The following is a 22376-nucleotide window of genomic DNA, read 5'->3' as shown; positions in this document are numbered from 1 at the left end:
TCCTTGCAGGTTCAGTGTCTTCCTTGTATGTAATTTTGAAAAAAAAAGAAGGAACCTTTACAACTCTCCTAATAGTCCTTCATCAAAAGAGAATTTCCAAAGAAGCTGCGTGTGGTCCCTAAAGTGCTTGCAGCTCTTGTTAGATGCTCATGGGATGCCTTTATTTTAAAAACAATGTAAAAAATCCTTGCCTTTTTGGCCTTGCTGGGGTAGCTTAGAAATTAATGCCAGAATAACAGCGAAATGCTAGAAACAAATAGGTTTTTAAGAAGCCTAAACAACATATCCCCAGTTAAAAGAATTATGTGAGTGCAGATGCTCACACATATATGTAGCCCATGCATGGGTTCTTGTTCATTTCATTGGGGTAAACATCTGCTTGTACAAAGGAACACACTTTAGATCTTCCTTTTCTGATTTTACAATGTCATAGTTACTTTTTTTCAAATTTATTTCATCTATAGAAGGAAAAAAAGTAGGCTGTGTACTCATTTACTCGCTTAAAATGCAGCTAGGTCATTCTTTTTTTCAATTCAGATCAAAGCTGGGCTGGGAAAAACACACATCAAAATACAGTATTTAATAAGAAACAACAGGATAGATTTGGATTGTGGCTAACGTCATGTGTACACCAAACCAGTGGTGGGAGTGTACTGGATGTAAGCGATAAACACAATCCTCAACTTTCTGAGGATTTCTTGAAGCAGAGCTGGCCATCTGAAGTTGAATGGACAAAGATGTTTTTACCTTAGAAATTACACTTTCAGTTCTTCTATCATACATTAAAGAACAACAACCAGAAACAATGCTGGCCTCAAAGAGTAACACCATAGAACATAGAATAGAGCTGCTAGGAGACAACTGGTCAAATACAATGGAATTCAAACTCCCTATGGAAGAAGCACCACATGTTATTTAAAAACAATTGTAACCCTGGGGACACTGCCTTTGATAAGCTTACTGTATGTACAATTAAAGGAAGACACTGAATTGCAAACCTCTGGAGAATGTTTCTGTGGAATACACAGCTATGTACTATGTCTAGTTTGTCTAATGTACGTATCAATCTGAATCGTAGAAAAGAGGCAAAGCAAGAGGAGGTGATACCCAAAGATGATAAACCCAGGGTTGAACTTTCAGTAAAGATTATGCAGGCCCCATCTCCCAACTTTTTTCCATGGCCACAGTTGAGCCCAGAGCATGAGATGTAGCAGAGAAGGGCAGTTTCCCAGCCTCCTCTTTGGCATCTTTCCACAAAGTATGGGTGCACATTCTCATTTTCAGTATAAGTAGCCACTTAAAAACTCAGCGCATAGCAACTCTAAGCACATGGGAGCGACAGAGTCATTTGTCGCATCTGGCCACAGCACAGTAGCTCTATTTTCCTGCAACCATAGCTAAAGGCTATAAAGCAGATGGGGAGATGGCTTGAATACAAACTTGCAATGAATCTGATGGAACACAGGTGAGAGCTGTTTGTTGAACCTGCTCTGTGGCAGTGATGATGGTGAAGGGTCATTATTGCTCTATTGCCATTTCATCTTCATAGTTCTGTCCAGCTGAGCTTTTCTTAGTGGCTTTAGGTCCTTCCTCTTTTTTTTTTTTTTTTTAAATTGCATTTCTATCCCACCATTTTATCTAGGGAGCTCAAGGTGGTGTACATGGTTTCTCCCCCCACCCCTTTTAATCCCCACAACAACCCTGTGATGTAAGTTAGGCTGAGAGTGAGTTGCCCAACGTCACCCAGATAGCCTAGTGGAGATTTGAACCTTGCTTTCTCAGGCCTTAGTTTGACATTGTAACCACTACACAACACCAGCATTTTGATCCAGCAGAAGAAATGAAAGATTCCTCATAGGACATGCACTTTGAGGGTGGAATTGCTCACATCAGCCGCAGCCTGGAAGCCGCTACTGAGGCAGTTCAGTCTGTGTTATATCCAGAGAGCATCTGGTTCTGATGGATTATTTTGTTGAAGCCTGAGGATATGGGCAAAGTTAGATCTTTCCTACATGACATTGTGTAGGTAAGAGCTGACCAGCTTGGTTCAAGAAATCAGTGCTTTGTTTTGAGGGGGGTGGGTCAGTCCCATCTGCATTAAAGGAGGTAGGAGTGTGAACACTCCTGGAAAAAGTCGTCCCCGGGCATAAAAGATTGTAACAGCTTGGCTAGTGGGTAAGAACAATTTACTAGGCAAGGTGCTTGAGCAGATGGTTGCTGTACAACCCCAGAACTCTCAAATTATAGTAATTATGTAGATCTATGTCAATCAGGTTTCAAGCCTGGGTTTGGTCCAGAAATTGCTTTGGTCGCCTGATGGGAGGAGGGAGACTGGGGAGCGTGACCCTGTTGGTTCTTCTAAATGCACTAGGTGACTTTTTTAGAGCTTGTCACTTGTCCACTAGCTATACTAGAGCTGCTTTGGTCTTGCTCAGAGTAGCCTTTAGTGGCCAATATAACTACATCTTCAGAGAAGATGAAGCAATATAACCTTGTGGAGGTGTTGGTGTGCGGGATATGGATGTGTACATAGGTTTCTCATTCCCACTATTGAGTCACGTTTTCTATGTGGCTGATTTTCTTTCTTCTTTTGAACAACTGTTCTCAGAATGAAAGGAGACTTGAGTTGTGTGGTGTATTACTCTTAAAACTTTCTGTCTTCTATTTCTGTCTCTTTCAAGATCACGAAATTTGTCCAGGACAGACACAGAGCAAGAAGGAATCGGCTTCAAAAAGATCAGCTTAAGAAGCTTCCGGTACATAAGTTCAAGAAAGGTAAGTGTGGCTTTTTAGAATTGATTGAATAATCTATGCCATTTTAGAGCTACAGATGACATGGGCTAATTTTGCCAAGGCTGCAATTTTATGCATATTTACCATGGAGTAAGTCCCATTGAGTTCAGTGGGGCTTGCTTCTGTGTAGACCGGTATAGGATTGCAATGAAGAACTCTACATTGAGTTTTCAAACCTGAGCAGGTTTGATGTAGATTGAATGGCATCACATAATTGATGTTACAAGGACATTGTGTTCTGTCCCCAGCTTCTCTGGTTAAGACACTCAGGACTGGAAATGATCTCTGTGTAGTTGAACTGGCAATAGTGTATAGGTCATTACTACTGAACCAGGTCATATATTGCTGGAGTTGGCTAAATCTGTTCATTAACTACCAATAACCAAGTTCCACTGTGGAAAAAAGCAGGCTATACTTTTAAAAAAATTGTACAGGGTACAATTTTTGAGGGCACTGCATGTTGAAATGCTAAATTACTATATGAACCAATAGACATTACAGTGCAACTATCCCTGTTATCCATATTGGTAAAGGTAAAGAACCCCTGGACGGTTAAGTCCAGTCAAAGGCAACTATGAGGTGTGGCGCTCATCTCGCTTCGGGATGAGGGAGCTGGCGTTTGTCCACAGACAGCTTTCTGGGCCATGTGGCCAGCATGACTAAACTACTACTGGCGCACAGAGGACTGTGACGAGTGCCAAAGCACACAGAAACACTGTTCACCTTCCCACCGCAGCAAAACCTATTTATCTATTTGCACTGGCATGCTTTTGACCTACTAGGTTGGCAGGAGCTGGGACAGAGCAATGGGAGCTTACCCCGTCGCGTGGATTCAAACCACCAGCCTTCTAGTTGGCAAGCCTAAGAGGCTTGGTGGTTTAGACCACAGCGCTAAATGAGGACATTAGAATGAAGGACTTACTAAGGTTTTTGTAAGTGGTGGCAATGGTGTCTAGCATATAGCCATAGTAGAAATAAGCAACTGGGGCAGGAGACAAAAAGTTTTATGCCATGTGGTGGAAATGCAATGGCACAGGGTTGAAAAACACTCTGCCAGCTGCATCTTTACAAATATGATCTTCAGGATTTTGTATATACTAATTGTGCTCCTGATCATCTGTATAGACGGATTGAATCACCTCTGGAGTCTCCTGGACTGTGCTTACACATTATGTTGCATTACTGTTGGGAGGGGAAAGGAAAGAATAACATAATTATCACCTTAGTCCTAGCAACTGGTTTATGTGGGTTGGGCAAGTTCGTTGGTTGCAGATCAGTGTTGTGTATTTTAAAACTAATTAAAAAATTAAAATTAAAACTTGTGTAAGTAGCCTATTCACATGAGCTTCTTTGGTGATCACTCGTAGCCGAGTAAGACATGAGCAGTGTGGTATTAAAAAAGGAAACTTTTGTGTGATTTCGGTTCCTCTTCTGTGAGTCTGTGACTTACAACAGCACGGCCATGATCGCTTGCGAGTCCCAGACTCCCACAGAGCATTGTTTGCATGAGTAGCTTGCATAAGCAGTTATTTGTGTGTGAGCCAGTTGCAGTATGACCTGACTGCTAATGTAGCCTAATAGTTTGGACACATGAGGACACGGGAGTCTTGATTTTTTGCTTTTGAAAAAAGGAAATATGTTTAATCATTGTATACGCGCTGTTGTATGTGTTTTACAAATCAGTTTAGTCAAGAACTGAAGGCTTATGCTTGAATTGGTTCATGTTTCCCTTCAGTCTCTCCTTTCCATTGCAACTGTGATGACTGTATTAGTCAGGCACAATCTGCAACCCTTTCCCCAACTCCAACATTCATTGAACCAATATGAAGCCCTTCAGTTCTTGGGGAGGAAGAGTATGTATCTTTTTGCCAATGTTTTTGCTCTACATGTTTTGCCTAATTCATTGGACTTTCATCCTTAACCTGTAGCATGCAAACAACTAAGGGGGAGATTTTCACTGACATTAAGATAACTACAACATTGGCAACATGAAGAATATATGAGGCTTACACATGGGCTTGGATTTTGGGGCAGAGCTGCACCCTATTTGCTGTTCGCCCTTGATTGCCATCTTCCATTATTGAGGACATTGCAAAGCAGATGTTCCGCTGAAAAGAGTGCACAGTGTCATATACAAAGTTAGTTTCTCACAAAAAAATTAATGAGGCTGATATTTGCTTAGTATTTTTGTTTCTCAGGCTTAAAATTTAATAGAAAGGAGTGTTAATTTCCTTTCCTGATAAGGATTTCTGATGGAGATGAATTAAAGAGGACAAATATGCAAGAATTATTTTCTTCTTGTTGTATTGCATGTTATTTTACTGGGTTTGCCAGTATGCCTTGCTTATGGAGCATGGGAGGGGTGTGGTAGAATTATGGTATCCATGTATGTGTTTAGTAAGCATGTTGCTTTTTGCTTTGCTTCATAAAAGTGGAAGAGATCTAATAAGCCACAATATCATACCTAAGGCTGATGTCAGCAGGTGGCATGTTTGGACCATCGCTGAGGCTGACTTCTGCTGACCCAGGCCTTGTTTTCCAGTCAGCCCCCACTGCAATTGCTCAAAGTTGCCCGCTATAATGCTATTTCACTGCAGGGCACTGTGGGTGGTGATAATGGCAGCTTGCCTTATGCTCTTTAGAGGAGTGCAGTCATTGTCCTCTCATTTATATGCCTGGCCATCTGCCACTGTGTCATGGTGGAAATGAATAGGAGCAGGGTCACCCACTGATGTTCAGGAGGCCACATTGACATAGGGAGCCCCATGCTGAGGGTCCCCTCAAACCTGGAGACTGCTCTGATCAAACCTTTGCTCCTAAGGTATTGCCAGTTTTTAATTGACCACCTTCATTAGCAGAGATCTGCCAACTAGAGTCACCTTGCATGTATGTGTTTGCTGCCATGTGGAGGTACCGCCAAATGTGAAGTGGTATAGAAATGTCACGAGAACATAGCTTTTCCAAAATTTGGGAGGCATGGAGATGAAAGATTCCTCTTTCTGAGAAGTGTACCGTATATTTATTTATTTATTTCACAAAATTTATATGTCACTTGATTGTAGAAAAAACCTCAAACTGCTGTCACGAGTTTGCACATATAACTGTAGAAGGTCTATATATAGAATTGAGTTCTAGAGTAAGTGCTCATTTTGACAGCCAGGCAAGTCTGTTAAATCTTTAAAGCTGTTGCTGGGTGCTTAGAATAGGAAGTCCACCCTTTGCCTAAGAACTGACTGAGGAGGAAAGCAATGGGGGAAGGAAGACAAGGTGTAAGGCTCTTCAAGTTTAAAAATCTGTCTGGTACTTTATATTGCCAGAGGCACACATATGAACACTTGAAATATGAGTGGAATAACACTACTTATCGTGGAAGAAGCACATTCTCCTAAGCACTTCTGAAGAATAACATCCATGGGGCTTAATGGAGGGGCACACTGCAAATGCTTAGCCTTTGGGGCGGGGGGAGAGAATATTTCTCCTCTGATGAAAATAGTCCGACAAAGTTACTTGCCACACAGGCGCCCATATGGTATTTTTCTCTCTACAGGGCAAATGCTGACGTGTTACTAGCGCTGTAAATACTTGCGTGTTTTGCCCTACATGGCAAATAGTAGCTTTGGAGTGTTGCGATTTTAATCAGAAAAGTGGCATAGAATAATGTGTTACATACCCCTCCTGGTGCTGCAGTCCTGATCAGGTGACCTTTAAACTTAAAAAAAAATAACAATTGCAGGAGATCCCATGACACACTTCCCAATGTCACATCTCGTTGGGCCCTAAACAGCCAGAGCTGCTGCGAGGGTATTTGGAGGGCACAACTCTCTTCCCTGTCTAACCATAGACAAGAGTAGTGCTCCTGTCATGGTGACAGGTCTGCCACAAGTTAATGGCTAGATTCCAGGCAGTTCTTGTTCTATGTACTAATTTCAGGCACATATAAGCTGCTGTATTAGCTGTCCCCATGAACACAGCCACAGGCTTCTGAGATGGGTGCCAGCTGAAAGTCCTCAGGCACATCCTATTTTTATTTGTTTCCACTTTATTTGAATATTTGCATTCTTCTAATGGAAAGCACATTCCAAATTACTATAAAAAAAATTAAATTCCAATGCCAATTGATTTAAAACAGCAAATAGACTAGGCTTTACAACACTGATATTTTGTGTTCTTTGGAGGCAAGACGACAACCCAGAAATCTTCCGTAACTCCAAGGAAAGCTTTTGGATTATTCTGTTGCTTTCCCTTGCTCATGTTTTCCGGAACTCTTGTAAACAACTACATTTTTTTTATTGTAAAGGCTATTACGAACTGCCAATGCTAATTAATTACACTGGAGCTCTCCAGTGTGTGACATTTAAGGTGCAGTCCATTTATACTCAAACACACTGCCAAATTATTGTTTAACTGTACAAACCGCTGGAAAAGTGATAAATATTTGATCAAGGGGCCTTTGTGGAATCAACTGAGTGGGTGCTGTATTGAATCTATTATTGATGGAGACAGTAGCATAGAGCTCTTCATTCTGGTCTTCCATGATAGGCAGAATCACAGCTAACTCAAATCATTCAGTCTTTCACAGGTTTGGAAGAGCATCTTGGGGGGGGCACTCGTTTCCATCATGGTAAAAGCCAGAGAAACCACAAATACATTTTTCAATCTGAAATGTTAACTTCCTGAGGGTGAAATGAGTAGAGTGTGCGTGTGAAAAATAGAGTAGATCTCCACTTAGACCAGCAGTTCTCAAATGGCACGATTTGGTATGGGTTTTAGTAGACCACCACATTCATTAATTCGTTTTACAAATCAAAGCGCATATATATATATATATATATATATATATATATATATGGAAGTCATATTTTGATAAATGTAGTCTTGTCTTTCTAATGTAATGTGTTTGTGTGCAAAGTTCTGTGAAATCAGATGTTAAAGGTTTCATCTCAGATTCAGCATTCATCCCACTTGCTGGCATTAATTCCCCATTTCCTATAACCAGTGCATACTATTACAATCACATGGTGGCCATTACTTCTCAAATAATGGTTGCATACTTTGTATTTCCCTAATCTGCCAGGTTAGAGGTGCAGAATACATGCATTTATTATTTCATATAATTCATCATCTAGAACACAGGGACCAAACATCTACTAAATTAATACACTGGGCAATTCCAGCATGGCTTCTGCAAGAATAAGACCCATCTAACCAGCCTCTTAAGAGTTATTTGAGAATGTCAATAAGCGCATGTATACTTAAGACTCTCAATATGCTTTCTATAGTCTCCCAACAAAGATTCCTAAGTGAGCTTAGGAGTTATGGATCAATAACTGCTTGAAGAGCAAGAAGCAGAGAGCAGAAATGGACAGTTCTTACAACAGAGGGATGTAAGACGTGGGTTCGTCCAAAAATCAGTTTAGGAACCTCTGCTTTTTAACTTGTTCATAAATAGTCTGGAGTTAGAAGTGATCTGTAAGGTGGCCAAGCTGCTGATGACACCATATTGTTAAAGGTGATAAAGGGGGGGGGGATGATTGCAAGGAACTCCAAAAGGATCTCTCCAGATTGGCTGAAATGGGCATTAAAATCACAAATGCAATTCAGAAAAAGCAATGGTTAAGTGATGTACATTGGGGCAAAAAATGGTAACTTCAAGGAAATGCTAATGGGGCCTGAATTGACCATGACTGAGCAGGAATGAGACCTTGGAATTGTAGTAGATTGCTCGCTGCAACAAATGTGCAACAGCTGTGAAAAAGAAAATTCCCTGTGAGGCATCATTAGGAAAGAGATTGAGAATAGAACTTCCAGTAGCATAATTCTGTTACTCAAATCTATGGTTGAGCTGCAATACTGGGTAGCATTCTGCTCGTGTACCTCAAAAAGGATACTGAAGAGCTGGAAAATGTGAAGAAAAGGGCAACAAAAAATAGAACATGGATTGAGTTGGCTTCTAAATGGCAGGCAGAGTCTCCAGGGGTGGAGGAGGCTTCCTGCTATAGACCTTCGCCCTCAAAACTATTAAGACTTGGCAGTGCCCTTCCTCCCTGCTTCTCCTTGCATATTTGCTTGCGCTTGAGTAAGCCATACCCCTGCTCCCCCCCCCCCGTGCATGTTGTTAAGGAACACAACATTTTTAGTATGTACAGGCAGACATATTTCTTGCCACTTTTCAGTGTGTGCAAGGTTTCTTAAAGATATTTTGGAAAACAGCCATCTTTAGTGTGATCCCTCCCCGCTCAAACTGCTTTAGTTCAAAAGCATCTAGAAGCTAATATTTCACTGGTGGTTAATGCCATTTGCTAAGTTGCATATAAAACTGTGTCACCTTCCCGAAGGAAGACCTAAGGAAAAAAGCTCTAAGCCTTTTGGGGGAGGTGGGGAATAGGGCACATTTCAGTCTTAATTATTCTTCAAAGCTCCTTTAAACAATGTGGTAGCTCTGAGTATGCTGGCGTCTAGACAGAGCAAGCCTGAGTTATCCCTGATGTTGCCTACAGAGGGAAACTTGTGTGATGGCCAACTCTAGCCCCATATTGGCTCTTTGCCAGATTTGGCAAGAGAGGAATAAAAATGGCCCGATTGTTGCTAGATAAGATTTCCCAGGACAGTAATGCAAAATCCATTAGCACCAATAACAACAGCTTCAGCCCTGCTGATGCTAAAGGATTAACCTTTCAGGGCTTTCCTGGTACTTATTTGGATGGGAAGTAAAGCAGCAGCTCCAGAGGATTGTAATCTTGGTATTAGGCATTCCTGGGTTTTCTTTCAACTGCAGCCTACTCTGCTTGCCGAAAAAGCATTGTGTGATTCCTTGCATTCAGATGAGGCTAATTAGTCAAACTTTTTAGAAAGGGAGAGGGATCCAGCTATTCCTTCGTTGGATTTTTGCTTTAATTCTGAGCCAACAGTTCTTGGCTGTTCTTGGTAGCTTGCATTTGGCATGAGGGGTATTGTGCAGGGATGGCCTTACACCTGTCTCACAGTAGTAAGGGAAGAGAATCAGACCTTTCTTTTATTATATGTGATGCATTTCTTAGCATTTAGGATGTAGAGCCTGAAGACTTGGTCAGGCATTTTCTGTTGAAGCCAGCTTTTCCTGTCGACAGAGCTTGTGAAGTGTTTGTAGAGACTGCCATTGCTGTTGTTAGTTGCTTTTATTGAAACTCAGAGACTTGCAAAAAAATGAACACTAAAAACAAGGATAAAACAACTTAAAATACACAAGTAATGTGGAAAAATTAAGATACAGAGGCCTGGGATAATAAGAATGTTTTGCCTGGCACCTAAAAACACATAGCGATGGTACCAGGTGGGCCTTCTTGGAGAGAGCATTCAGTAAGCTGAGAGAGCCATTTTTGTGTTGCCATCCTCTGTGCCTCGCTTGGAGTGAGCACTTTGAGAAGGGTCTCAGGTAAAGAATGCAGGTTCTGGGTTGGTTCATGTGTTGAGAGGCAGTCCCTGAAGTGTTAGGCTCCTGAGCTACAGAAGGTTTTATAAGCCAAAGCCAGTAGTACTTTGACTTTGGTCTAGAAACCATTTTGGTAGGCAGTGCATTCGGGCCAGGATTGGCGTTAAGTGCTAGGCAGTTTTGTCTCAGTGAGCAGCCTGGCTGCTGAGTTCTGCACCAGGTGTCTCCATCGCATGCCCACCTTTTTAACAGAAGGCTCTGTCTGTACAAGTAAAAGAAGAGACACGCTGATCATGTCAGTTGGATTCAATAGGGAAGCCATTCTGAGGGGATTCGTGGTTTTGAGACCTACAACTAATTTTGGGAGAAGGTGGTGTTTGAAGATGCATAGGGTAGGCTGAAAATTCTACGCTAAGTAAACTAAGTAGCAAGATTGGTAAGAATTCCATAAATTAATATAACTGGTTTAACTGGTATAGTTAAACCAGAAGAAATGTTGAACATAGTTTAGCATGGAAGTCATATTAAGGATGCTGGCAAAGAGGAAAACAGTGATTTGTGTACAGTTTGTGTTATTATAAACTAAAGTAATATAAGTACAATTCTGTCATTTAGAAATTGTGTTATTCTTTCAAATGGGATTGTCCTTTATCCTGTTACTGTCCATTACTGGCCCATCTGCCTGACTTCACAATACTGTATAACTCCTCATATGGTTCAAGTCTTAGTAATTTTATTTTCATGGCTTCCATTGTTAGTATCTTAAAACACTTCAACTGTACAGGCATCTAGCAATATAAGGTTTACTAGGGGCTGCTGCCCCTGCTTGTGTTGCTCAGATAGCTTAGTTGGTGGAACATGAGACTCTTAATCTCAGGGTTGTGGGTTCAAGCCCCATGTTGGGCAAAAGAGTCCTGCATTGCAGGCGGTTGTACTAGATGAGCCTCATGGTCCCTCCCAACTCTACAATTCTGATTCTAACCAGTGCTCTCTTTTTTGAAGCAGTACGTGCCGGCACACCATACAGTTGCAACTCTTTTACGATTGCCAGACAAGGTCCTGGAAGGCGCTTTGGCGTTTCCATCCCACGTTACACAAAACGTTGCAAAATACCAAACCACACCCAATGCAAAGTGTTGTGTGCACTTTGATGCACACACAAAGCTTCTGAACAAGTCTGTGCATGTATTTGTCAGGTGCCCATCTGTTGAAATAAATAGGGAAAGGAGAACTATTGTCTATAGAGGAATTGTGTACGTTTGTCTGAGCTTGGATGTTTATAACAAATGCTGGCTTGGGGTACAAGGATGCATACTTCCTGGTCTTACTATGTTAAAAGAATCAGAACTATTCCCATTAACAATTAGTAAACTCCAAAGGGTAATCATCTAACCTGATAAATTAATAGCAAAGCAAATATAAATTCACCCATAGGTATCTTCCCTTTCTAATTGTGTATTTTCATCATATTGTTGGTTTTTATATTTATGTCTATATTATACACACACACTCATATTCTTTCTCTCTCTCTCTCTCTCTCTCTCACACACACACACACACACACACACAGTCATGTTGTTATTATTTATTAATACTTTTAGGAATCGTGACTCCAACAATTAACAAATTACTATTCTGTAATATTTTTACGTCTTAGATTGCTTAACTTCTCTACAATTATAGTTTCTCTCCAGGACTAGAAATGATACACATTGTTCTTTCTGAGAAAAGATCAGAAATAATTTTGGTATTGTAGGCAGCTCAGAAACATCGTCTAATGAAACAAGAGCTCTAGTTTCCTTGCAGCCTAGTGTTATGCAGATCTCAATACAGGGCTCTCTTTATAACTATTCTCTACTGCGTTTTGGGCCCATCGTCACCCATTTTTCTTACACCTTACCATAATTGGGGTAGCAGCACTGGAAGCTACCTTAAACCCACTCAAAACATTGCTTCATTATAATACTGACTGGCTGTGGCTCCATTTCATACAGGGATTTCAGCACTCTCTGGAGGTTCCAAGGACGATGCAAAAGTTCAGCATTCTCAGTATTACTCTATGAGAGAAGCCTGCATTTAGCAGTATTTTAAAATGTTATGGAAAGTGACCCTGTAAGAATGTGAGAAAATAGCATTAAATAGCTTAACATGAAGAATAGATGAGACACAATAATAGAATAAAAACAAAAGAGACAACATTTCATCAAATTAATTGTCCTGCATTCTAAAACAGCCTTGCAGGATTGAGGAGAAATTCCCCGTAGAGCCAGTTTTCTATCTTATACTTGAGTTTCCACTTTCGTAATGCAACTTTTATTCCATTTTTTTTCTGCTGCAGGAGATGAATATGATGTTTGTGCCATTTGCCTGGATGAATATGAGGATGGGGACAAGCTCAGAATCCTTCCTTGTTCTCATGGCAAGTAACTTCATTTGGGCTTGATGTAAAAATGCAACAAATAAGAAATCAAAACCTGTGTTTTTGTTAACAAATCCTTTTAGTTGTCCAAGATGCACAGTGAAATACAAGGGTATTGTTGGGACTTCTGAAAATAATAAAACTGGGGGGAAACCACCCCTTCCTACTTTCATCTACTCTACAGGTTGTTTAGTATGTGGAGTTAAGCAGGAGAATAGTTTAAAGTACTATAACGGACAAATAATATTCTATTTGTTCAGCAGACTGCTGCAAAAGCACAGATGGAATGGCAACTTTTCCAGGCAGCCCAGTGCTAATGGCAGTCAACACTATCCAAAGAAGCAGGTGGTTCCCCTTCCCTGGAGTCTGTACCACTGCCAAATGCATATGCCAAATCATGCATATGCTCTGTTTGACTGCTCTCCCATGTCAAAAACCCTTTCCTATGAAAAAACTGGCATGCCAGGAAAGTCATGTAGCAAATCCAAGGAGTGCATACAACAATGGCCAACAGCAATAGCCAGATAGAAGTCCTGTCTAGTGAGGTTTCTTTTTAATATGGGAATAGAGCCACATTCAAATATGCTATTTCCTACTTGCATTTGGAAATGCTAATCTGAGGAAATCTATGCACTCTTACTTATTTGAACAGGTAGGTCAGCTAAAAGTTAGGAAGTGTTATACACATCAATGCCTTGATTGCAGCTAGAAAGTGGTGTTTGCATAATTTGCTCCCTGCCTGATTAATTCTGCTACCTGAGAGACTGACAGTGTAATGTCTGCCTTAATCCAGAATACTTTTTCTCAGTAATAGGCTGAAGTATACATCTAAATGAGGGCAGTACATGCATTTGATTAGATTGAGAGCTGCAGACAGGGCCCCTTTCACTTTTAATTTTATACAGCACTTTGTGCTTTTAAGCAGTCCGACAAAAGTATTTTCCTGATACCCAGTGCCACCTAGAATTCTGTACAGGAACAATCAGGGATTTCCAGAGGGCTTCTAAAAGTAGCAGCAATGCTGAGCTAGATGGACCAATTATTTGATTTGGTACAAGGGAGCTTATACCAAGTCAGACCTTTGGTCCATCCAGTTCAGTATTATCCACACTGACTGGCAGCAGCTCTCCAGAATTTCTGAAATGAGATATTCCCAGTCTTACCCACTGATGCCAAAACTTGAACCCAAAATCTTCTGCTTGTCCTAATATTCAGCTTTAGCCACTTATTTTCAAAATTAATTGAAGCTTGACAAATGTTCTATTGCTGTTCCTCCATTGAGGATAACACCTAAGCAGCACATGGTTGATTTTTTTGGGGGGGGGGGAGTGGACCCCACTAAGCTACCTGCTATAGAACAGGTAGGGGTTTGGGGGCAGTGTTGTGTATGTTTTATCATTAAATATAAACCACCCTCTTTCTAAAACTACTGATAAAGTTAAGCAATTCTCTCTTTACCCCCAAATAGCATACCACTGCAAGTGTGTGGATCCCTGGTTGACTAAAACCAAGAAAACATGCCCAGTCTGTAAACAGAAAGTGGTCCCTTCCCAGGGAGATTCAGACTCTGAAACGGACAGCCAGGAAGAAAATGAAGTCTCCGAGAACACTCCTTTGCTTAGGCCGCTTGCTTCCGTCAGCACTCAGTCCTTTGGGGCGCTGTCAGAGTCTTATTCTCACCCGAACATGACCGAGTCTTCAGACTATGAGGACGAAGATGACGACGACAATGAAGATATCGACAGTAGCGATGCAGAGAATGGAATGACTGAAGAGAGTATAGTAGTCCAGCTACAGCCCAATGATGAACAGGATTACAGAATGGCAAATACCGTTTGAACTTCAGAACAAATGGTGTTAACTGAACTCCTCTGTCCAGAGAGCTCTACTTTTATGTACACATACATAGGGAAGCACATTGTGACCCTGCTGTTGCTTCAGTAGAAGCAGCTGTTCATATAGTGTTCTATATAGTTTAATCTCATTACAGGTTTCTTTGTTGTTGTTGTTTTGTTCCCATTTGTCTTTTGAAGACAAGCGTTTTAACTGGACTTCACAATGGTAATGAGTAACATGGGGCACTCCCATCACTAGAGATGACAATGCACACAGAAAGAGATGTTATTTCAGCACCTTGTTAAAATGGAGTTTAGCCAGGACAGTAAATATTTTTTCTTGCTTACAGTGTGTTGGTAAGCAGAGGTTATATTGACAACGTTATTTATTACATGTATGGTACGTTCTACCCTGCAAATCCAACCAAAAAAGTATATGGGTATGTGTCTGTGAGGGCTTTTCGTAGAACAGCTAGTACTCAATGAAAGAACAAGGTCGGCTTGTTTTAGTATTCATTTATCAAGAGCTTCTCCAACAGATGAGGGAGATGGGCTTTGATCTCCGTAGAAAAGCAATTTGCCTGCCCTTCCCATTATCCTATTGTGCTTGCAAGAACTGCTGGAAGTAGTGAAAGAAGTTTCAGCATCACTTAGGCTTAAACATCTCCTGAGGAAAATAATCAGGATACAAATGTATTCATCTGGCACACTTCACTAAAAGCAACTCAGTTTATTCTTAAGACAGGGGTGGGGACCAATGCAGAAAGGCACCATCAGGCCACACCACATATAGAAATACGGAATTTTGTGTGTGCGCTATTGATTCTCAAAGGATATATACCTCTATACAGAGCATTTGAAGATCCATTAGTCTGCTACAACTATGCACATAGAAAAATTAAGTATTGGATTTGAAAAATGAGTGCTTATAAATATCTAACAGAATTCTACTTACAGTATATCATGGAAAAAGATAAATTATATACAATTGTAACTATGTAGAAAGTAGCCACACTTCTGTATAATTAAACTGCAGAGATTTTTTTATATGGCCTTGTATAGGAAAGTTTGAAAGGATGTTAATAAAACATGTTTTCCACTTTAATACTGTATGTGAAAGAACTACATAACTGAGTGTTTAAAAACTACAGTTGAACCAAAATGTAGTGGATTGCTGTGAACACAGAACCACAAAAGCAATCTTCCCAGAGGATATCCAAAGGGGGGTGGGTGGGGGAGGCGCGAGAAAGTGTGTTCATGCAGTAAGAAAACCCCTCCCTGCCACTATGTGGCATTCAGGCAGCAGCATTCCATGAACAGACACTTTGCCATCTCTGAGTAGTTATAACAGCAATTGAGAAACTGGCCTTCCAGGTGTTGCTGGACTAGACTCCCATCATGGGCAGGGCTCAGGGGTGATGGAGCAGTAGTTCAGCAACATCTGGAGTCTCCACCCCGTTTATAGTGAGTGTCACATAGCTGTTCTGTGTTATTTTCAAGCAAGAAATGGTGCAGAGGCCGCAGTCAGTGGGAGCTGTGAGCCAGTATAATAAAGTCAACTTTTGGGAAATGCTTGAGGGCATCAACCATATTACCTGCTGAAGATTTAACCTAGTTCAGGGGTCTGCAACCTTTAAGACAAAAAGAGCCACATGGACCCGTTTCCGAAGGGAAAAAAAACCTGGGAGCCACAGCGGGCGGGAAGGTGACGTTGGGACGGTGCGTGACTAACGCACGCACCACCCCATGCAACGTCACAGCCAGTACAGTGCCCACCACAGTGGGGAGTGTCGGGGCGCACAATGTGCCTCCTCCCCTCGCTAGTATCCGCCCCGGAGCCGCGGCAAAGGTGTAAAAGAGCCACATGCGGCTCCGGAGCCGCGGGTTGCAGACCCCTGACCTAGTTCAACTGTTGAATGCCTAAGTATTCGCTCACATTGCAGCAAATAGATTTTAGGGCACAACACATCAAGAATTACTTGTGCAAGCCTGTTGAAATCAAGAGCCCTATTGAAAAGCATATTTTGCTTTTCATGTCCAGTGACCAATATAGAACCAAGAAAATGAACAGTATATGTTTGTCACTTATAATATGCTCAAATCTAAATTACTCGTTGCAGTTTCTTTGTTAGGCATTGTTCAGTTTTTAAAAAACAACAACACATAAATATAAGTCTCTTTTTAGCCTGAGTGCATCAATGCCCTCATCATATTCAAATATCCTGTCTTAGGGAAGCCTCTGTCAACTTAAAAGAAATGCAAATGCTGTCAGTAGTCTTCTCACAGCAGCTGAGAAATCATTTCTGCAAGTTGTGTTACTGTGGTAGCTGAGGAAAGGTCACTCAATGTGACTGGAGGAAAATTAAGATAGTGGGGGGAGGACAATGACGACACACAAATGAGTCAACAATCATTAGATGAAGGACTCTTCTCTCCCCCGCCACACATGCATACGCACATAACCTGCTTACAAAATAAAAGATTATCACTAAAGTCCTAAAGCTTTCAGTGCACAGTATCACTATCAAAGCTAATGGGCAGTAATAATATAGATTGTAGCCCTTAATTTCAAAAGTCTTGTGCTTCTTCACCATGAAAGCTTATGGAGCCCATCTTGACATGCCTTCCAGATTTTTGGACTATCATGCCTATCAGCTCCAGCCAGCATGGCCAATGGTGAGGGATTATGGAAGGCGTAGTCCAAAACAGCTGGAGGGCACCAGTAGCTCTGCACTGCATCCTTCACTGCATATAAACTCTTTAAATGTTTTTAAATATCTTAGTTTTATCACTCGTGTTTTTGTCGCCCTGGGCTCCTCTGGGAGGCAGGGTGGGATATAAAGTTAACCAATAATAACCATCCCTGGCCCAGTGGTTCTAACAGGTTCTATAGTAAAGTCATTACTGATAACACCTTCATTTAGACGGGGGGGGGGGGATTCAATAGTTCTTCACGTGCAGGTTGCATCAACCATTGCATTGGGTCAAATGTCTCGCACGGGATGCTTTCCTGGACCTTGAGTGAATCATTTGGAGTGGCAAAAACCTTAACAGTGGGGGAGCATATCTCCAATTCATTTTTTTAAAAGCATATTTTGGCAAATGGCACAGGTGAGGTTCAATACTATTTCACAGGAGGGCAGCCTCACAGAGGTGTGGGTGGTTTAATTCTTTATGATGTTCAGTGCATTTTGGCTATTACTGGTATATAGGCACATGAAAGTAGCAGACTAGCTAGCTACATGTGCTTCAACACCATCTCATAGCATAAATGCTCCTGGAACTCTGATGATCCAAAGTTTATTTTGGAATGTTTGTTATCCGTTACACATGTTCTGACTAATATTTACATCATTTCATTATGTTGGCTGTTAAAGAGACATCAAAAACTTTGACAAAATTCATAGCTGTAGGTGCCATGGTTCATGAGATAGATGCTGTATGCCAGGTGACAATTTTGGGAAATGGCTTTTGCAGTCTTTTACCAACTTGTACATGTCTTCCCAATCTTCCTGAGCCCCTGTTGCAGTCTAACTGGAACCTGCAAACCATAAGATAGGACTCTTTTGTAAGGACAGCAACAGAAGAGGAGCTGAATAACCATCAATCTGGTCCCTTCCTCATGACCATGGGTAGGCAAACTAAGGCCCGGGGACCGGATTCGGCCCAATTGCCTTCTAAATCCGGCCCCCGGACGGTCCGGGAATCGGCATGTTTTTACATGAGTAGAATGTGTCCTTTTATTTAAAATGCACCTCTGGGTTATTTGTGGGGCCTGCTTGGTGTTTTTACATGAGTAGAGAGTGTCCTTTTATTTAAAATGCATCTCTGGGTTATTTGTGGGGCATAGGAATTCATTCATTTCCCCCTGCCCCCCCAAATATAGTCTGCCCCCCCACAAGGTCTGAGGGACAGTGGACCGGCCCCCTGCTGAAAAAGTTTGCTGACCGCTGCTCATGACAGCTTAACTATGAGCTGAAAACCACTTTTTACCCAGCAAGACCCCTCTGTAGAGATATGGAAGTTTGATCAAAGTCAATCAGTACACAACCCAGTCATAAGCAGAAGTCAAAGCATCAAACTAAAGTGTATGCACTTGAGAGAATGTTGATCTACTTTATCACTGAAGGTGCATACTTTGAATACACCCATCAGAAGCTGTTTATCAGTTACATTAAATGAAGATAATACACCAATGGTTTGACAGCAGCCACTGCCCCAAGGGAATGTGCAGAATATTCAACAGAACACACCAGCTAGTACAACATAGTTGGACTGTAATAGGGTTTGATGGAGGGGCAGGGAGGGAGTTTTATCTTTATGACTCTTTGAGAGGATCTCTATGCAATCAAAGAATATGAGCTATGAGAAACGACGAAAAGTGCAGGAGAAAATATGGTAGATATTCACACACTTAAAGGGCGCATACTGAACATGGCAGAACAGCACCAAGTTTTTAGCTATAGGAGAGCAAGATTTCAGGAGGTGGTGCTGTATAGAGCGAATGGCTAATACAGACTTAAGTCAGGTACTGAAGATCTAGAGAAAACCAGGAAAACAATGAAAGTAAGATCAGAACAGCAAAAACTACATAAGTTTAAGAATGCTTAGGGTTATGGTGGTTTTAACTCTTGAGAGATATGCAATAAGCAGTAGAGTGGCTGCAAAAGCAAGTTTTTATACTAAATGTACATATGGAGAGCTACTAAAAATGTTGTAGAGCAGGTCCCCTGCCCCATAGCTTCTCTGTACATCCTTCTCCTTTCCACTTTCAGCCTTTTTAACATTTTCCCCACAACAAACATTCACATGTCCCTTGTTACACTCACCGTTAAAAAAAACCTTACTACTCAGAAGCAATTACAGTGGTACCTTGGGTTATGCACTTAATTCATTCCAGAGGTCCGTTCTTAACCTGAAACTGTTCTTTCAGCCTCCCGCTGCCGCCGCACGATTTCTGTTCTCATCCTGAAGCAAAGTTCTTAACCCGAGGTACTATTTCTGGGTTAGTGGAGTCTGTAACCTGAAGCGTCTGTAACCCGAGGTACCACTGTAGTAAGTTCGATGGAGCTTACTTCTAGGTAAATGGATCTAAGATTGCACTCTCTCATATGCATGCACACAGTCCCTTGTTCACTGCCCTTACAGACTTCTTCACAATGGGAATGCAATAATAGTTTTGGTCTCTGTCCTGACGGTTAAGGGGTTTTTTATAGAGCCGTTTCAAGCACTTCAACTTACAGAAAATTGATCAGAAAAGTGGTAAATCTATTGCTGACACAGGAATGATGAAACGTGCCACAGTTGGGGCTTCAAAACCTTGTGTTATGCAGATTTGACCTCTGCAGTCATTTCCAAGGCTCTCACTACCAAGCTGTTGCTTTGCTACAATCTTGTGTGGCCTATCCCACACATTTTCTCATGTAGAAACCAACCACACAGAAGCTGCTTCAACTGCCCTTTTCAACATTCATCACTCAGTCTGCCAGTCAGGTCACGACTGTCATATGCCAGCATGGTATCATTAGATGCATTAGCTAAAATGCACACCCAAGTCCTTCCACTCCAGGCATTATTGTGCACAAATGGCTTCCCTGCCTCCATATTTGTTTCGTCTGAGAAAAGGGTAAATGAAGACAGCTGACCAGCAGTTCTATGAACCACTGCTAAGTAATGAGGTGGCTGCTTAGTGCAAATTTAAACGTAAATGCATCTCCCCCACTGGAATTATTTTGGAGGAAAGCAACCGGATGGATCCTTTCAGAGACTCGCTGAATTCCTTCCAAAACCAGCATGATTTCTTCATTTAGCACTGTCTATACCCAGTGGCCACCCTAGTAATATAGAAGAGTCAGACCATTGTCCCATCTACTTCAGCACTGACTATATGATGAGTGGGAACAGCTCTGCAAGATTCCAGAAAGAAGTCTTTCCTAGCCTTATCTGGAGATACCAAGATTGAAACTGGGGTCTTCTGCATACAACGCTGGTGTTCCACCACTGAGCTGCTGCCCTTCGCCTGCTATTGATTAGCTATCCCATTTTATTTTCTTTAGTATAAATAGTCAAACAAGTTTAAGAAAATGGCAGTTCATTGAGAACAGAAAATATCCCTGATACTATACAACAGCAAGTTCAACCAGTTTGGATACAGCTTTCTATTCTATAACCTGCTCCACACATTTTGAAGGCAAAAATGTTGCATACTACAATACTGCAGCAGCCTAGGAATGCTAGCCAGAACCATTCAGGGCTTTTTGTATCAGGGTGTAAATTATAGCGCGCCTTAATGCAAAGATCTGAGCCACACATTTTTGCATGTATTCTGTAGAAGTAACGTATATTCCTCACAGAAGAGCTTGAGAAGCATCTGCACAAAAGAAAACATCTGAGACCTACTGAAGTCATCATCTATTTCTATTTATGAAGGAAGAGTGAATAATATTAAAAATAAAGGGAATGCTATTAACAGAATAAAGATTGTTAAGTTAAAAGACAAAAGTGTGTATAAAACTTCTATTCTTCACCAACCTTTCACCCAGCTTAAAAGAATCAACTCATTTTGATCAGTTAGACAAAATCAGACTCATTTCTTGAAAAGACAGGCAGACTTCAAACAGGGATTGCAAGGGCTCATTCATATCCTTGAGAGGAAGGGGGGTAGTATTATAGACTCACTTCTCACCACTCGTATTTCAACTTACTTCTCATAAAAACAAAATTTGTGATGAAACAGTTCATATATACCACCAGAAACTTTCTAAAAACAAAGCTTTAGCTAAGTTTTTAAACTAGTGCTGCAATATAAATATTAATATATAAATATTAAGGGTAATTAACTAACTAATTAACTAAAGCGGTTCCTGATATTGAGAAATCCCCCTTTTCCCCCCTCAGGAAGCAATACCACTTTCATGATAATGCTTACCACAGCACATGTGTATATCTAAAAACAAAGTATGCTTTCCACTTCAGAACTATTTTTATATGCAAATTTTGCACAACTGTCAATTAAGGTTCTTAATCGGGCAGCAGACTTTTAAAAAGGGAAAAAAACCACACATCACGTAGCTGACTCCTAAGCCCGTTTCAAGAATATTTAAGCTGTGGCAATTTCCCTAACCCAGCTGTAACATGCATTGTGAAGTGGTTCCAGATTTTCCATGCCACACAAGGCTGTGATCAGGATAGGTAATGGCAGTCTTAGACAGTATGCATATGTTCAGTCCAAGCTGACTAATCACCATGGAGAAAATTATGTAGGAAGGTGGGGGTAGAGAAAAGTTGTAACAGACCACAAATGATAATTTAGCTCTTGCCTATGGTATGTTACCTTCAGATACTCTTCTGCTCTGGAAAGAAACATTATTCACAATCTCTAAGTGCCATAGGACTGCAATATGGTGATTCCATGTGCAACTCTTAACTCTCCCTTCCAAACTAAGAGCTGCTGGCTACAAGGGAAAAGGATCTCCACATGCAGATATAATAACCACTTAGGACTGAAGAGACACACAGGCTAAATAAGTGCTTGCTGCAGTGGAAAGATATCTATAGCAGCCTTACAGCAATTTGGGGGCAGCAATAAGAGAAAGAGGAAAATCTACATAATTTTACTTTTTAAAAATGGTACATCCTTTAAGAAGGAATAGCTTGAGGGGTGCAAGACCATAGTTTTCTCATTTGTAACAGAAGCAGAATTCAGCAGAGCAACACCATCCTAGGCTATACTCAGTCTCTAAAAATAACCTTGTTTAAGACAAGTTTTTGTATAATACCAGGGGTATTGCCTCAGGGTGCCCCACTCCCACAAATGCATCTTAACTGGTATATGAACGTCTCGTTTTATTACTAAAAGCTAATGCAACAGTTTTATAGTTCAAGAAGTAATCTTTATAGGTTCAGGTCCATAAAGAACTAT

General features: G+C 41.1%; 1 protein-coding gene and 1 long non-coding RNA gene across 4 annotated transcripts in view; one reads left to right on the top strand and one right to left on the bottom strand.

Moving 5' to 3' along the window:
- RNF13 (ring finger protein 13) overlaps positions 1-15560 on the top strand; it is a 46402-nt gene extending 30842 nt beyond the window's left edge. For all 3 annotated transcript variants that reach the window (XM_081911302.1, XM_081911303.1, XM_081911304.1), the window contains exons 8-10: positions 2682-2775; positions 12540-12620; positions 14089-15560. In XM_081911302.1, the coding sequence (XP_081767428.1) occupies positions 2682-2775; positions 12540-12620; positions 14089-14459 (546 nt within the window). In that variant the 3' untranslated portion in view covers positions 14460-15560. The remainder of the gene's footprint in view (positions 1-2681; positions 2776-12539; positions 12621-14088) is intronic.
- LOC309369976 overlaps positions 1-22376 on the bottom strand; it is a 260636-nt gene that overhangs the window by 157689 nt on the left and 80571 nt on the right. The window lies entirely within an intron of this gene.

This window comes from Podarcis melisellensis (genome assembly GCF_964234715.1).
Source record: "Podarcis melisellensis genome assembly, chromosome: 5".
In the NCBI taxonomy this organism is placed as follows: Eukaryota; Metazoa; Chordata; class Lepidosauria; order Squamata; family Lacertidae; genus Podarcis; species Podarcis melisellensis.
This window is presented reverse-complemented; position numbering and strand designations above follow the sequence as displayed.